The 18,563-nt window shown below is 42.9% G+C and overlaps 1 protein-coding gene across 4 annotated transcripts in view; it reads left to right on the top strand.

Annotated features, from left to right (window-relative positions):
- LOC126258817 (calpain-A) overlaps positions 1-18,563 on the top strand; it is a 668,101-nt gene that overhangs the window by 427,983 nt on the left and 221,555 nt on the right. Inside the window, exon 1 of one of the 4 annotated variants that reach the window (XM_049955672.1) lies at positions 2,798-3,207. The exons of the other annotated variants lie outside the window; for them this stretch is intronic. Within the exon in view, the coding sequence (XP_049811629.1) occupies positions 3,061-3,207 (147 nt within the window). The 5' untranslated portion in view covers positions 2,798-3,060. Of the gene's footprint in view, positions 1-2,797; positions 3,208-18,563 lie in introns of those variants that run through there. 4 annotated transcript variants of the gene reach the window in all.

The raw sequence follows: 18,563 nt of genomic DNA on the forward strand, positions 1-18,563 counted from the left end.
TTACGTGTATTTAATGCAGTGGTTTCCATTGCCTTCTGCATCCTCATGTCGTTGATCATTGCTGATTCTTCCGCCTTTAGGGGCAATTTCCCACCCCTAGGACAAGAGTGCCCTGAACCTCTATCCGCTCCTCCGCCCTCTTTGACAAGGCCGTTGGCAGAATGAGGCTGACTTTTTATGCCGGATGTTTTCGGCCGCCAATGCTGATTATTTATCAAAATTTAGGCAGTAGCGGGGATCGAACCCGGGACCGAAGACGTTTTGATTATGAATCAAAGACGCTACCCCTAGACCACGGGTACACTCTGTATAAGCTTACAAAAGGAATAAATTACAATCTGCGATTCGACTATCTCTTCTAGCATCACCGAATGCATCGGGAATCACTGTGACTTTAGCAAGCATTACGTAACATCAGTTTGTTCAGTTGTACAGCCGTTCACGGTAAATCATACAGTTTTCTTGTCCTGGCGGTGGTTTCGGCTCTTTTTCAAGCATGATGGACTTGAACCTTTTATATAAATATTGGCCGTAATGAGATCCCCTGCGTTCTCTGTCGATTCCTCGTACATCCTTTAACAAGTTGCAGGAAAGGGCAGTTAAACAACCTCACAAAGGAAACATGGCTTCAGTTACCCTTCCCTAGCTGTACAACTTAATCACGATCGTAATTTACATTTATCTGTCCATAAAGACTACCTGACGAGACATGCTGAAAAATCATTTCGTAGTGATTATAGACTCTAAAGTACACTGCAATGCTGCATTGTGGGTGCGTTCGTTTATACTCCGTATAGGGACCCCAATGAACCAAACGAAAACGAGCAATAACATTTTCTGCTGTAGAAGATTCGGAAAAAAAGTTGAACTTAAAGGTGGAATAGGTGACATGTGAAGTCTACGGGGTGCACACAGTGCAACATGCCGTCATATTTTTCCAAATTCTGCAGATCATTTAGCAAAGCTTCACAATAAGCCTCAAAGTGGGGAGTGTTGAACCTTGGTTGCTTCGAGAGGTTCTCCACGTTCATCTCATCCAATGTTGGTCCTAGGTTAAACTGGCCCTAAAACGACGACGACGACAGCAAAAAGTAACTTTCAAAACGCATTTGGGTTCGGCTTCTATTACGACAGTCAGCATTAAAATACAGAAGACCTGAAAATAATGCATCAGTCTATTAACATGACAATGTCAAGTTTTGAAAGAAGAGAGAAGTTCTGAAGACTGTATCAAAGTTCATCCCCTGGTCTTCCGCTCTGAGGAGAATTGATCAGTAGCATTTTTTGTGAGTTGATATCTAACAGTATTTCATCAGTCGACCAGATCTTTTCTGTTCCAGATTTTTAAGTTTCAGTATCAACCCAACATTACTGATACATCATACAAAAAACTATTTTTATTTTCGATTTACTAACTCGATGGATGCACTCTTTTTAACAATATACGGACGTAATTTCAAATGGTTAATATCAGGAGTTGGCAGCTATATTCATCTTAATGTAAGGACTACGTACTTTGCATATACTGGTGACAAATGGTTAAAGTATCAAAGTAATCTAGCATAAGAAATTGTTGGGTGAATTTTAACGTTTGAGACAAAGTTTCTGGTACTTCTTGTCAAAGTTAGTTGCTCTCATAGTCATCTAGTCGCTTAACATATCTACATCTACATGTATACTCTGCAAATCACATTTAAGTGCTTGGCAAAGGGTTCATCGAACCACCTTCACAATTCTGTATTATTCCAATCTCGTGTAGGGCGCGGAAAGAATGAACACCTATATCTTTCCATACGAGTTCTGATTTCCCTTATTTTATCGCGGTGATCGTTCCGCCCTATGTAGGTCGGTGTCAACAAAATATTTTCGCATTCGGAGGAGAAAGTTGGTGATGGGAATTTCGTGAGAAGATTCCGTCGCAACGAAAAACCCCTTTCTTTTAATGATTTAAGGTCCAAATCCTGTATCATTTCAATGACACTCTCTCCCATATTTCCCGATAATACAAAACGTGATGACTTTCTTTGAACTTTTTCGATGTAAAAAATGAAAATTTTAGAATTTTGCACCCTCTTGGATAAAGTTTATCTGGCGCCCATGGTGGCAAACTCTGATTAGAAGGGACGTAATCGGACAAGTGTTAAAATATCAAAGAAAACTTTAGGGGAAGACAGATTGGAATATCAAAGAAATTGTTGATTGCCATCGGATGTAGATGCTGACATGTGAACGGAAACGACCACTCGTGACAGACGAGGCTCAGTATGGGAATTAAACGCCAGAGCGCTTAATTTAACACTAGTATTCAACTGAAAAAAGGAGGCTACGAAGTTCAGATCACAGATTTACTTCAAAATTTGTACACTTTTAGTAGTCCTTTAGGACAACATAATTTGTAAGTAGTAAGGCATACTACTTAGGCCATTTCGAGCAAATCCCGAGAGAAGTTTTATGCGTCAGTGATGTACCGGTGCTTTGCGACCCTGAGCACGCGCTGGCGGCCGTCAGGTGGTTAGCGTTCAAGGTAATGTGCTTTGCTGCAGAGAACATTACGTTATCCTGGTACTCTACTAAAAATGTACAAAGTCTGAAGTAAATCCGTGATCCGAACATCGTGGTCACCCCCTTGTGAGACTGACGAAAGAAAGTTGTTCGTGTCAAAGGGGGCTTCATACCGTAGCGGCGGATAGCGTAGCCGCGCCCCCAGGGCAGTTCAAGGCCACCGGCGCCGGCGGCAGCAGCGCTTCCATCGCGCCGTGTCTGCGGCTGCGGCGGTGCCGGCCGGCAGCGGCTCACAGTCAGTGGCAGTGCGCGCCAGCCGGTCACGCCCGCTGGAGGTGAGCCAGCCTTCTCTTCCGGCCGCGTTCGTGTGCAGAGAGGACGTGGACGTGGCGCGGTTCAGGCTCCCCGTGTGCTGCTCGTAATCCTGCTCCTGCACGAGAGATTGAGAGGCTGATCTGCACATAGTTTGGTATTGCCAAGCTGTGAGTCAGTGCTTTTTACCGTCTGTTCTGTGCTCCTCGGTCGCCGTACTAGTTTCGTGCTCACGTCTCAGCGGCGATGGGTGAGGGTGATTACGAGAACGGCGGCGAAGACACGTTTCCCATGATGAGGGACCTCAACGGCATCCGCGAAAACCTCGACACTTTCATCCGCAAGGCGACTGATCTCACCAGGGTGCTGCCCTCGATCGCCAGGCTCAAAGTGGTGAGTATTGCCACTGACAAGTGGTCACCTCGTACGAGGTTTCTCCATGCAAATATTGTGGTTAACGAATTCAACGCTCCGCGAGGAAGAAAAACAGAAATGTCAAAATGCTAGCTATGTAACTTCCTTAATATACTTTCATTCGGTCATCATGTTCAATTCGATTCATATATATTTCATGCCATGTACACACTAAGTAATATAGCTGCAAGATTACACTCGCACCAAAGATGATTTCATATTCAGTCTTCACGTACAAGTAAAGTTTTAATTAGCACCTCTTAAAAAGTGGCGTGATATGACAGTATCGAGAAAACACGATTAAGAAGTTTATTTATTCAAACTTCTAAAGTAAAGTTTCTAACAGGAGTCTTTACTTTGTTAGCTGTGTTAACTCTACACCATCTCGAAATTTAGGTACAGTTACTGCACAAGCGTGGCGAACAAAGAGTCAGCCACGGTTCTTGTCCAGAAACCTGTTCGCCGCTACTACGCTATCTCTGCTGTGTTGTCGGACGCTTCCAGTAATTTGCAGAAATGCTCTGGCGCATTTTCTGAACGTTATATGAAATGTATGTAGTTACAAAAGGCAAATCAAATTTTACATAGTTAAATAGATCCTGTGACAACGAAAGCGTGAGGAAATTGTAACCAGACACTTTTTTTTTTACTTTTTACTGAAGCATAAAGCGCTTTGGAGCCTTTGATCCCTCCGCGGCTTATAAAAAAAAATTGGCGTTGTGTCCTTCACGAACAGAAAATTTCACTCACCTTGCTAACTAAAAAATTTCACGCATCCCCTATACATGGAGAAGGGCCCAAAAAGTTGTTCATAAAAAGTAGCCGGCTAATTAAGTTACCTTGTTTCTCTTTGTTGACAGCAGAAATCGTGATGGATACGACTCACAGCAAGCAAAACATGTTCCTCCTGATTTTTTTTTATTTTATTTTACGGAGGTGGTTTGTATTGTACTGCATAGTTTGATTTCCAAGTTCGTGAGATCAGTGAAGGGACACTAGACATGTTTTGACATACAAATCACCGTTATACGGATTACTGACACCCTAACTTACTTCGGCAAATCCGTGGACTACCCCTTATCTTGTGTTAAACTGCTCGATCTGAACTAATTTTTGATGGGAGCTTCAGTCATAAAACTAGATTTTTCGAGAGAAGTTTAATTCGAAGTTAGCCTAAAGGAGCGATTCCACAATTTGCTAGAGGTGGCTTAGATTGCAGTATAATGGCGATGCAAAGTCGATACAACGCCCAGCATAAACGGAGCTGTGAATCGGTGGGCACCTACTCTACATATGATGCACCATCTACACCGTCACTTGGGGTGTTCGCGAACTGTCCGCCGATAGGGAACTCCACCTAAACCTCCCATGCCGGCCATGTACTTGGTGATATTAACTACGAATCCTGGAAAGTGTCGAAATTCTGCCTTCGAGAACCACCGAGGGAGAGTACATTAGTGATCTCTGCAATGATCCTTAATGCTGTCTATGTGAAAGAAAAGAATGATACTGTGGTCAGGGGTTCTACGTATGATTGGTGCACACATTTATATTGAATAATGGCGGACGTATTGTCTTAGAGACAGAGCAACTTTTAATTGGTTGAAACGCATTACTTATCTGTCACAGGTGGAGATGATGCAGATCTATTGACGGCCTCTGCCTATAGAGGGCATCATCAGTGTTTCAATGTTGATGCAGCTACTGATGGTGAAGAATGAATAGCTAGTAGATAAGCAACTAGTAAAGATGACATCTAACGAAAACGACCAGAATCAAAGGCTGCTTCCCTCAGCTGTGACTGGAATACTCTTATTGTGCTGAAAATACCGCGTGTCCCTTCGCGGTCCTGAAATATTTTTACGTCTTCATGTTATGTTCACAACAGTTCTTTGAAAGGCCTTTCTTCTGGTATCCTTGACCTAATTTGTAAAATAAAGTAACGCTATTGCATTCCTCTGGAAGTAGTGACACCAGTACATAATTAGCGATTGAGTATCTGCAGCGCGTGTAACTATTCCACTTTTAGATTGCAAATTACAATAAGTGACTACAGGTTTCGGTCGATGACACCCCCTTCAGATCTGTGTTCTCAGATGCACTAACGAAAAACACATTAAAAATTTTTCTGAAATAACACCAGTCAAGCACTTCAGAATACTCACGCGCACACGCTGTGTGGGCTATGAAAATTGTCGCTGTGGTGCTGTCGACTGACTTTCCCGCGTCAGCATAATTTTAATGTACTTTCGCAGTAGCTTAGTTCATTGCAAGAGATCTGAAGCGGAAGCTGGTCGTGGTCACCTGAAACCGGTAACCATTTACTGTATTTTACGTTCAGACTAGAATAAAGAAGCTTTCTTTCAAGGTTCCTGTACGAAGCTTTCTTCATTAAGAATTAGTTTATAATGGTGTATGTGGTGGTCTCATTTTGGCTGCAGTATTTACTGAAGCGTCCTTTTTGTCCAGTTGCTTTTCTAAATTGAGCTAAAGCATTTCGGAGGGGATTACAGGCGAATGAAAGGCACATGAGAATCAGCGGAGATTTTTACGATTGTACAAATCGGTTACATTGCTAGATTTCCCAAAGAGCTTATTAGTATCTTCCATTGACGTTCTTCATATGGCTCTGCGTCGTCATTAGTTCTGATTTTGCACTTTGCATACTAGTCATTCGGCTTGTCTTGAAGTTTGTTACAGTTTTGTTACTTCTCGGTGCTCTTAATTCAAACCTTACATTTCTATTAGATTTTTCCATCTCTATTCAGAAGTTGTTTCTGTTGACAGCTAAATCAAGGAAAACTACTTTGCCAATTCGCTGTTTTCTCATAATCTGAACTCACTAGTCCTCTTAATTTGGGTATAAACCGTACGATTTTTCCTGTCTCGAAAATGCGGTTAGTCAAATGCCATGTCTGAACTTCAGCTCCAATATTTTGATGTAGGTTTCACATCTTAAACAGTTCCGTAGACCAATATGGATCTGTATGGTTGTTAATAACACACTGTAACTTATAGAGAGTAACTATCTGTTTGGCTGCGATTGCAGATGAGAAATTTTCTCTATTTTTCTGTAATCTGGGATACAGAAAAATAGAGAATTTCTCATCTGCAATCTCAGCCAAACAGATAGTTACTCTCTATGATAAAAGTTACAGTGTGTTATTAACAACCATAAAAGAATAAACAAGTCATCCTAGATATTCTGAAGTTATATAAGTGTCTGTGTGTGTTTGTTGTTTAGATTGGGTAACAGGATACACAACATTCGACAGACGGCATTCATGGGTACCCAAAGTACTCGAGTATTCTGTTAATATAGCAAACGAAGCTTAATACTGGATTCTGCATCACGCGATCTTGAAGGTAAAATCTTAAAAAATTCGTGACAACTTGTAAAACAGCCAATGTTTCTATATACTTTTGTTCTCCACCAAATATAGTGGACGCGTGTTCATTTTCCTACGAAAATGAAGAGTACTTCACAAATAAGAAATGAAACTGAAAAGTTAGGAATTATATATCTTTCTCCTGCCATTAATAGCTCCATCGGTGTATTTGATAATCGCCCCCCACTCCTGAAATATTTGGGTACTCATGTAATACGTTTACGAGAGTAGTTTTAATGCTCTTTGTTCTTGTACTACAATTAAAATTACGACATTGCACTTAATTTTTTGACAGCTTTTTTCAAAACATGGGAACGCATTGTGATGGGTCAATTAGCAGGAAATCCAGTACAAAACTGCGTTGTCCACCACGCCATTTCGTCAGATTGGCTTGACGTTATTTACAGTGCGCTGCTATCCACTGTGCTACTGTCTTTAGCTGAAACATGCCTTTAGACAGCTGTAGGCAGCTATAGTTCTGCAATCATATTTTTTCACATGTTGAGTGAAAACCACACATTTTAGCAATTTTCGACTAAATTTCTTGGCTATAAAATAAAGTGCGGGAAGCAATACTAATGGGGCAAGAGGTGAAGTTTGGGGATAATGTGGGATAAAACGGACTGATAGCGAATCAATACAAAGTGTCATTTGTCTGTTTCATCAGCACTGATATGTAAATATTTACTAGCGCTAAAAGAAATAACTTGGGTAACTTCCAGAAATGCAGATGTGCGTTGATTCAGAGAAAGCCACTCTCGTGGTGGTTAGCTTGCTTATTCGTTAACGAAATCTTGCAAACGATAGATGAAGCTGAACAGGTGGGTGCAGTCTTCCTAGATTTGCGACATTGGCTTCTTATCAAGATACGATCATACGGAGTGTCGTAGCAAATGCGTGAATCAAGGAATATCTGATTGATAAAACCCAGCACAGTGTCTGGAAAAAGAATATTCGACAGATAGGAAGCGTAATAGGATCCGTAATGTTGGCAAAAATCACTAGCAATGTGACTGTTCACTTGCGATGTTGTCGTTTATAGGAAAATATCGTTGTTGGATGATAGTAATGAGAAATATTAGTGCATGTGTAGAGGCATTTAGACAGCCCTATTTCTCTCTTCAGTACGCGAATGGATTAGGAAATAAAATTGATAACGTTAGTGCGATACCTTTCGCCATGCACTACACTGTGACTTACAGAGTATTAAGATATATGCTATAACTGCCCTGTTTCTTTCCGGATGCGGATGAAACGGGCTTGCGGGAGAATTCCATACAATTTCTGGTGAAATTCCTGCGCAGAGCAAAGAAAACCAGAAGTAAGTATTAATGCAATACCCCCTCCGCCAGATAGTGAGCAGGGACATAGTGAGCGCTTAGGGCCCGTGTTTTGCCGGGCGTGATGTGGGTGACGCGCCCGCAGTGCGATTCATCGGAGGATGCGCGTGGTTGCCAGCTCCCAGCGAGCCCAGTCCGCGTGCAGTTGTTTTGGTTTTCGCGTAAGGCTGCGCACCCTGACGGAGCCCCACACAGCGGCAGCGCTCTGAGCCATCCGACAGCATAAGACCACGCCCACGCATTCATTTTTTCATAAAATTGACGACCGCGCAGTGCGAAATACGGTCTTCTCTTTGCTGGTATTACCTTCCCGTGCTACGTTATGTACAGTGTGCGGATAATGTAAGCCTGGTGGCCAGATATTGCTCAGATCATTTCGTTAGTAGAAATGGCGTGGAATGTTAAACAAGGTTGTTTAATTCTTCTGTTTAGTGCCGCCCCCCCTCCTTTTTTACCAAGACCCTCTGTGTTTCCGCTCTTAATTTGGCTTGATGTGATTGCCACTACTAACTCTTTCATAGACCATCATCATTTAAGACGGATTATGCCTTTCAGCGTTCAGTCTGGAGCCTAGCCTCCTTATAAAATTCCTCCATGATCCCCTATTCAGTGCTAACATTGGTGCTCTTCTGATGTTAAGCCTATTACTTCAAAATCATTCTTAACCGAATCCAGGTACCTTCTCCTTGGTCTGCCCCGACTCCTCCTACCCTATACTGCTGAACCCATGAGTCTCATGGGTAACCTTGCTTCTCCCATGCGTGTAACATGACCCCACCATCTAAGCCTGTTCGCCCTGACTGCTAGATCGATAGAGTTAATTCCGTTTTTCTTTGATTTCCTCATTGTGGACACCCTCCTGCCATTGTTCCCATCTACTAGTACCTGCAATCATCCTAGCTACTTTCATATCCGTAACCTCAACCTTGTTGATAAGGTTAACATGAAACCACCCAGCTTTCGCTCCCATACAACAAAGTTGGTCGAAAGATTGAACGGTGCACAGATAACTTAGTCTTGGTACTGACTTCCTTCTTACAGAAGAGAGTAGATCGTAGCTGAGCGCTCACTGCAATAGCTTTGCTACACCTCGCTTCCAGTTCTTTCACTCTATTTTCAATAAATGCAATCCTGCCGTACGAACGAACTTTATAACGTAGCCTTTCGTTAGTCTTTATTAGGGTCAGTATTGCAGTTAACTACTTTAATACTGAACTCAAATTACGTTATCTTTTAAGAAGTATTTGTTACTCTCACGGTGTAACAAATATGATGTAAACAACTCTATATAATTGCAGTAAATTACAATTTCGTTACGTCCGAATATTTATTTTGAAGCCATCTTTGTTCATATTGTGTGCGGGTGGTTTTTATTGTTTGTTTATATCTACTTTACTGAAGTTTAACGCAAGAACGGCAATGATGTTTTCATCAAAGGCCTCACTGCTTTGAACATTAAAAAATGTATCAAAACTTCAACTGCATCGGAAGTAATAACTGAACTCAGTGAAGCATGAAATTTTTTTCATACATAAACAAGATCAGGCTGAGTCGATCTACAAAGGAACAATCAACGGAAGTTAAGGAACGATGTTACGCAATGAATAAATCGTAGCACTTTTTATTCGTGTAGGAAATGGTTTAAATCCCAAAGCAGCTATCCATATTTGTCTTTCGTGAGTTATTTAAACTGTTTAAGCTGGAATGCCACAATGGCGGTTTTGAAACTATCGCAACTGATTTCCGACCTCATGCTTGGCCGACACGGATATGTGCCATACGTGCTGTTGACGGCGGGGTTTTAAGTCTCTTTAAAAAAAAAAAATAATTGCGCTAACAACACTACAGGAGGGCGGAACACGTGAAAATCTAATAGTTACATAGTGCGTGTTAGAAAAGTAAATTTTACGCAGAGGTATGAAACACTGAGACAAGGCAACAACAAAAGATGACACTGGAGCAAAATATTAACTCTACTGGAAATAATGTCTTTAAGTGATACCAAGAAAATAAATGAATCCACTGACCATGGTGAAACTTCATCGAAAGATGTTTGCCCGCATCTCGTGGTCGTGCGGTAGCGTTCTCGCTTCCCACGCCCGGGTTCCCGGGTTCGACTCCCGTCGGGGTCGGGGATTTTCTCTGCCTCGTGATGGCTGGGTGTTGTGTGCTGTCCTTAGGTTAGTTAGGTTTAAGTAGTTCTAAGTTCTAGGGGACTTATGACCACAGCAGTTGAGTCCCATAGTGCTCAGAGCCATTTTGAAAGATGTTTGCTTATTAAAGAACAATAATTTGTTTGCTCGAGGCAGGACAGTATTTCCATAATTTTGGAAAACTCGTAATGCTGCTAACCTTGACGAAAGCGTGTCGTCCGCCTATCTTTATCGCGTGCAGTATTGTTGTGGATTACGCATGCGTCCGGCTGGCGCCAGTGGGCGCTTCGCTAACTGTGCGTTAACTGGACCCTGGCGACATCAGTGTGCAAGTGGCAGAGTCCCGATCTCGCTTCGTTTGCACCACTGCGTCACATATCACCCGGAGCGCTTCCTAGTTCCATGCGTGGGCAGGTCGCCATTCACAGCCCTGCACCCACTACTCGTATTTCAACCGCTAAACGGGCGGTACACAGCGGCTGCCAGTCACTCTTGTTTTGAAGCAAGTCTGTTGTCTGCCTTTCCGTTAGTTCAGTACTCGTTGTCGGTCTAGTTAGTCCGAAAGGTTACAAGCCACACACTTCGCAACTTGTAGTTGTAGATAGCCTGCCTTAAATATTACATTCGTTCTTGATAATGCATAAAAATGAGAATTTAAACTCTATTCTGATGTATCTGTTCGCATGAATAAACCAGCACCTATATGTACTGTCTGTTTTCGGAATTTATGGCGTAATTTTCGTGAAGATGAAGTTCACTTTAGGTTGCTTCAAGTTTCCTGAGGTGTAGCCGTGTTGATCTGATATTGAAACACATTTAGCAAAACATATGCTAATCTAAACATTATGACCAGTATGTTGTTGTACGTAATACATCCTAAAATTTGAGTCAAAGCGACTGTAAAGTAGGACGAACAAGGGATTTGGAACGCATAAAAGGGACATCAGGAATGGTCACAGGTTAGTTTGACTATCAAGAGAGGTTCACAGTAACGCTGAACAATCTGAACGCTGAAAAAAAAAATCCACTTACAAAGTTTCAGGAGCCTACATTGAGCTGTTACATATAACAGCTCTCTGATGCATCGTACCGCAAGGGCGAGATCACACTAATTACAGAGCGGAGAGAAGCATTTAAGCAATAGACATTTCCTTGTTCCGTATGCGAATGGAACGGGAAAAGATACTGTGTTGTATATTGGGGAGTAACCTCTACCGTGTACTTCACACTGGTTTGAAGAGTATTAATGAAGATTTAAAAGTTCTGTAGTATTGAGCGCATGAAGTACCTCAGTTTTCGCATGCCCTATACTACTGCTGATTGTGCTCATGCCCCTATATGGCAGTTTCTTTTGACCAAGTTTATCGATGATGTTTATATGACATGGGAGTGACTCATTAGTTGCCCGCATCTCGTGGTCGTGCGGTAGCGTTCTCGCTTCCCACGCCCGGGTTCCCGGGTTCGATTCCCGGCGGGGTCAGGGATTTTCTCTGCCTCGTGATGGCTGGGTGTTGTGTGCTGTCCTTAGGTTAGTTAGGTTTAAGTAGTTCTAAGTTCTAGGGGACTTATGACCACAGCAGTTGAGTCCCATAGTGCTCAGAGCCATTTGAACCATTTTTTTGAACTCATTAGTTAAGACACACCACCATTTCTGGCACTTCCCGTGTAATAAAGCTAGACTTGTTAATTGTTATGGATCCCTCAGTGTTACGACCAACTGTTGTTCCTACAGCAGGCCTTTAGTCCTACTTTCTGAAGAGATAAAATACACTTCGGTTCTGCGTACTGCCAGTAAAGGTAGGCACCCAATAATATGTACAATATATCCGCCACGAAGATTGGACACGCTGATATGGAACTTGTTCTGCTGCTAATCACTTCACGTTTCAGAATACTCCTTCGATCAGCCCAATACTTTGTTCGTTTTTCAGAGTGGGCTTCTTGACGAGTTACCTGTTCGTTTCCTGCTAGTCGGAGTTCGTAAACCTTAGCGTTCGTTAACAATCAATCTATAATTCACTCTTTTCCTCCATATATTCATCCACTACCGTACAAGTAAGCGGTTCCCAGCTCTCCATGGTTGTAAGATTTCGCCTGGTCCAAGCCAGTAGGCATTTTTGTTCAGAGAGGCAGATTCGTCAGCTTAATGACGATCTGATGTCTGACGCTGTTATTGCGCTTGCCTTTCCATAATTTTATGTCGATTTTTAGTAGCAGACGTTTAGAGATCGTACATAGTCTATACCTTCTTGACACATGAGCCGTGTGGGGTGTCATTCCCCTATGCACTTAAAATCTCTTAATTTCTCCCTGTTTCATTTCCATGGCCCGCTTGTCTTGCGACTATAGCGAAATCCTGCACTATGTAAACACACATTTGCATAATGAAAACGATAAATATCAGTCGATTTATTATCCAAAGGAACTTCAGTTTATCAGCTTATTATCAAATTGTGAACAGCAAATAACGTTTTTCTCTCTTCATGATAACGTATGGACATCATGCAGTGTTTCTAAGTGCCTGCTGCGACCAAAGAAATCCTGTATCAGACTAAAATAAACCGTTTAGGTGTCGTTTATCAATAAAATTTCAGGGTTGAGGAGTGATGGATTCATCGTTCAATATACATTTTAGAAGTATCGTATTGACCAATGATTTGTTGCGCCACAAACAAGAGCTTTTACTGGAAATCCAATGCATAATAACCGTCGTTCAGCTGTTTCTCGTCTCATGGCCTTGAATTTATCGCTCATCTGCCAGTATTCAATAGCTGATAAACACATTTGGTAAGACTTTATAGCTCCAACTGAGAGGATACGGTTCAATGCTCTTGCACTGAACGCATTTTCAGGAAGAGAGTGGTTCAAATCCCTGTATCTTCATGAAGATTTAAGTTTCCTGCTGTAACTAGAGGGGAGTGAGAAGACGCTGAACACGAGCCTGTAGATACCTCGTACTGCGCCGTGTTGTGGGGCAGGCCAGCAGGTTGGGTAGGCGCCTCCAGGTTGGCAGCGTTCCCCCTTGGTCGCGGCGTCACCGCTTATTAATAGAACGCGCAGACCCCCCCCCCCCCCCCCCCAGCTGTCGCCGCCAGAACACCAGCAACAAGTGTCCCGTGAGGGCGTGGTTGCTTTCAGGTACGACGACCCGGCGGGTGAAAGCGCTTTCCACGCTACCACGCGACATGGCACGTTGACGCAACAGACGCTGTGATGAGTCACCTCAGTTTCCACTTGGGATCTCGTCCGTTTCCTACTCTCTACTAGAATCACTGTAAACATTGCAGAACTGATTGTACAGTCCTCAATGTATACTGAGGTGAGATGACAAGTAGTGGGATAACGATATGGATATATGCAGGTGGAGGTCGTCTCGCGTGCTCAAGGTTTTTTTTAAATATGGTTCAAATGGCTCTGAGCACTATGGGACTTAACATCTGAGGTCATCACTCCCCTAGAACTTAGAACTACTTAAACCTAACTAACCTAAGGACATCACACACATCCATGCCCGAGGCAGGATTCGAACCTGCGACCGTAGCGGTCGCGCGGTTCCAGACTGTAGCGCCTAGAACCGCTCGGCCACACCGGCCGGAGCAAAAGGTATTAAAAAGGCAGTGCATTGACGGAGCTGTCATTTGTACTCAACTGATTCATGTGAAACGGTTTCCCACATAATTACGGCCGCATGACGGGAATTAAGAATTTGAACGCGGAATGATACGTGGAGCTAGACGCGTGGAACATTCCATTTTGGAAATAGTTAAGGTATTTATTATTCAGAGATCCACAGTGTCAATACTATGCCAAGAAAAACAAATTTTAGGCATTCGCCACAGACAACGCGTCACTTGACGCCAGAGAGCAGCGGCGTTTGCCTAGAGGTGTCAGTGCTAATAGGACAAGCTACGCTACATAAAATAACAGCAGAAATCAATGTGCGGCGTACGACGAACATATCCATTAGGACAGTGCGGAGAAATTCTGCGCTAATGGGCTCTGACGGCAGGCGACCGACGCTAGTGCCTTTGCCAACAGCACATTGCCTGCAGCGTCTCTCCTGGGCTCATGACCATATGGGTTGGACCCTAGATGCCTGGAAAACAGTGGCGTAATCAGATGAGCCCCGATTTCAGTTAGTAAGGTTGGTAGGGTTGGAGTGCGGCGCAGACCCTATGAAGTCATTGTCCCAAGCTGTCGACGAGACACTGTGCAGGCTGGTCGTTGCCCCTGGACGGTGTGAGCTGTGTTTACATGAAATGGACTGTGACCTCTGGTCCAATTGAACAGATAGTTGGCTGGAAACGGTTATGTTGGGCTACTTGGAGACTCTTTACAGCCATTCATGGACTTCATGTTCCCAAACATGGCATTTTTATGGGTAACAGTACACCATGCCACCCGACACAACTGTCCGCCATTCGTCTCAAGCACATACTTCTCCTTCGCCAATCAGATTGTGGGAGTTCCATTACTACGCTCATGTGGAATAGTATGTTTCCTTGATAGAGCTCGTACGCTTCTACTGTGTCGTTTCCGTTTTAAGTTCGTCTGCCTTGTTACTGTTCTTTTTTCACTTTCGCCTTTGTCCTTCATCCATTCAGTAATGTCAACCAATTTCAGGCAAAGAGATTTTTTGCGAGCTAATAAGCCGTTAAAACTAATCATTCCATCGTAACAAATATGTAGGGCTAGTGGTGTCTTGTGCGTGTTTGACTATCTCGTAACTAGTAGGTAAAACGAATTTATTAGAAGTGGATCTGCTAGTGTTTGCAGCTAATTTATTTAGAAGGCTGCGGTTCTGTTGACAGTAGATCGGAGCCAGGATAATTAGCTGATCGGAATGAGATTAAGTCATTACAAGGTAAATATTTCTGAATTTAAAAATAAAACATCGAAATAACTTCCATTAAATAAGTAGTTCAACACAGTAAGCGTCCTAATTAAAGCGGCTAGCGTGTCGGAGTGCCATGTGGAGGTCTAAGGTTCTACTCTCTGGACAGCCAAGGACTTTGTCGATAGTTTGCTCACGGTCTTCGTCGGGACTGCCGAGGAACTTCATTTTGTATGGAGAACAAAGGCTATTGTCTTGCTATTTGACTCCACTCAGCTATCTATTTTTTCATTTATTTGCTATCGATTTGGAAACACTGTGAAACAGAAGCCGTAACTGCTTCAAAATCGGCAGGCATTTAAAAAGATACTTAGCTGAGTAGAGGAAAAATAGACTATCATTTTTTCTCCATAACAATATTTGACACCTGACATCTCAAGGTCCCAATACTGTAGAAGGGACGAGAAGTGAGGAACCGCTTGTAGGAAAAATGATTGCTTCGGCTTGGAAAAGTGAACATACACGACAGGGTGAATGGTCCTCCATAATGAAATCGAAGGAGGTAATAGAGGGGTGACGGCATCGCTTCGTCGATACCGCGTGGCATCATACACTCAGGATTGTAGTTCAGTTTTCTTTATCGAACATGGATTTTTGGAATAGCTTCATGGTCAAACGTATCATTTTTTGGTATCTGAGAACTGTCCCTTTCAACATTACGGAGGAGTGTGGCTAATCGGAACCTGGAAAGTGCCGCTGGATGAGGCTCAGAATAAGTCACTCAAAGCTTACAGCCGACAGAACGGAACGCCGTGTTAATTTGGAGGCAGTGCTACAAGGGCGGTGAACGGAAATTCCAGCGGGCTGTGCTGCGTGGCACAGCGCAGCCGTTATTAGCCGCCCACACTGCTCCATACCTCACTCACCTCACCTCGCCACACCCCCCAACGTGCGGTCGACACCCACTTCGTCTGTCGTAGCCCCACCTTCAACCCCTCCTTCCCCTCCGCTCCCCTCCGCCTCCGTGGAGAAAAGCGGACAGACTCGTCTTCGTGGGTCTGTGGTTGCTGTACCAGGTATCGCACAAGTTTTCGAATCCTCAGTTGTACCTATTGCGAGCGAATGCTGTCTAGTTGCGTACTAGCACACATACCACCTATCACACGACGCTGTTTCCAGTACCTTAGACCAAATGTGAAGACAATTTATAATAAAAAACTGAAACCTCAACTCCCTCCACATGCCTGCACCTCTTCTTCCTTTTCACCAAGAGCTTGTCACTTTGAAAGTAATGTTAAATGGTGGTAGTGGTGAAACGTGAGCGATAATTTCACATGAGAATGACGTAAGCATTGTCATTTAAGCAGCATTCCTACCGTCAGCTACAATCAGGTAGTAAACACGCTGAGAGATCGAATCAGATGTTGAATGAGTTGATGAGATATTGGCTTCCAGATTGCTTAGGCTCAAGTTCGTTATATTTAATGCCACTGACAGCCCAGTTGCCAAGTCATCATAAACTGAAAGTCTTCTGTGTGTAGAAAGCAGTTAGATATGGAAGACACTCAACGCAGAAGACCATAACAGTCAAAGTGCCATATGGTTGCTTGTTCACTTATATGATGTCCAAAGTCTCGCGACGAGACGAAACTACAATGGCCTGGCAACAACTGTGGGTTCTATGAGTGCTCTGGGAGAACGTTCATTTTTAACTACAACAGACGAAATATTAGTTCACTTTATTTTTTTTTTTTTTGTCATCAGTCTACTGACTAGTATGATGCGGCCCGCCACGAATTCCTTTCCTGTGCTAACCTCTTCATCTCAGAGTAGCACTTGCAACCTACGTCCTCAATTATTTGCTTGACGTATTCCAATCTCTGTCTTCCTCTACAGTTTTTGCCCTCTTCAGCTCCCTCTAGTACCATGGAAGTCATTCCCTCATGTCTTAGCAGATGTCTTATCATCCTGTCCCTTCTCCTTATCAGTATTTTCCACATATTCCTTTCCTCTCCGATTCTGCGCAGAACCTCCTCATTCCTTACCTTATCACTCCACCAAATTTTCAACATTCGCCTGTAGCACCACATCTCAAATGCTTCGGTTCTCTTCTGTTCCGGTTTTCCCGTAGTCCATGTTTCACGACCATACAATGTAGAAGCACATTCTCAGAAATTTCTTCCTCAAATTAAGGCCGGTATTTGATATTAGTAGACTTCTCTTGGCCAGAAATGCCTTTTTGCCATAGCGAGTCTGCTTTTGATGTCCTCCTTGCACCGTCCGTCATTGGTTATTTTACTGCCTAGGTAGCAGAATTCCTTAACTTCATTGACTTCGTGACCATCAATCCTGATAAGTTTCTCGCTGTTCTCATTTCTACTACTTCTCATTACCTTCGTCTTTCTCCGATTTACTCTCAAACCATACTGTGTACTCATTAGACTGTTCATTCTGTTCAGCAGATCATTTAATTCTTCTTCACTTTCACTCAGGATAGCAATGTCATCAGCGAATCGTATCATTAATATCCTTTCACCTTGTATTTTAATACCATTCCTAAACCTTTCTTTTATTTCCATCATTGCTTCCTCGATGTACAGATTGAAGAGTAGGGGCGAAAGGCTACAGCCTTGTCTCACACCCTTCTTAATACGAGCACTTCGTTCTTGATCGTCCACTCTTATTATTCCCTCTCGGTTGTTGTACATATTGTATATGACCCGTCTCTCCCTATAGCTTACCCCTACTTTTTTCAGAATCTCGAACAGCTTGCACCATTTTATATTGTCGAACGCTTTTTCCAGGTCGACAAATCCTATGAAAGTGTCTTGGTTTTTCTTTAGCCTTGCTTCCATGATTAGCCGTAACGTCAGAATTGCCTCTCTCGTCCCTTTACTTTTCCTAAAGCCAAACTGATCGTCACCTAGCGCATTCTCAATTTTCTTTTCCATTCTTCTGTATATTATTCTTGTAAGCAGCTTCGATGCATGAGCTGTTAAGCTGATTGTGCGATGATTCTCGCACTTGTCAGCTCTTGCCGTCTTCGGAATTGTGTGGATGATGCTTTTCCGAAAGTCAGATGGTATGTCGCCAGACTGATATATTCTACACACCAACGTGAATAGTCGTTTTGTTGCCACTTCCCCCAATGATTTCAGAAATTCTGATGGAATGTTATCTATCCCTTCTGCCTTATTTGACCGTAAGTCCTCCAAAGCTCTTTTAAATTCCGATTCTAATACTGGATCCCCTATCTCTTCTAAATCGACTCCTGTTTCTTCTTCTATCACATCAGACAAATCTTCACCCTCATAGAGGCTTTCAATGTATTCTTTCCACCTATCTGCTCTCTCCTCTGCATTTAACAGTGGAATTCCCGTTGCACTCTTAATGTTACCACCGTTTCTTTTAATGTTACCAAAGGTCGTTTTGACTTTTCTGTATGCTGAGTCGGTCCTTCTGACAATCATATCTTTTTCGATGTCTTCACATTTTTCCTGCAGCCATTTCGTCTTAGCTTCCCTGCACTTCCTATTTATTTCATTCCTCAGCGACTTGTATTTCTGTATTCCTGATTTTCCCGGAACATGTTTGTACTTCCTCCTTTCATCAATCAACT

Source organism: Schistocerca nitens, chromosome 1, assembly GCF_023898315.1.
Source record: "Schistocerca nitens isolate TAMUIC-IGC-003100 chromosome 1, iqSchNite1.1, whole genome shotgun sequence".
NCBI lineage: Eukaryota > Metazoa > Arthropoda > Insecta > Orthoptera > Acrididae > Schistocerca > Schistocerca nitens.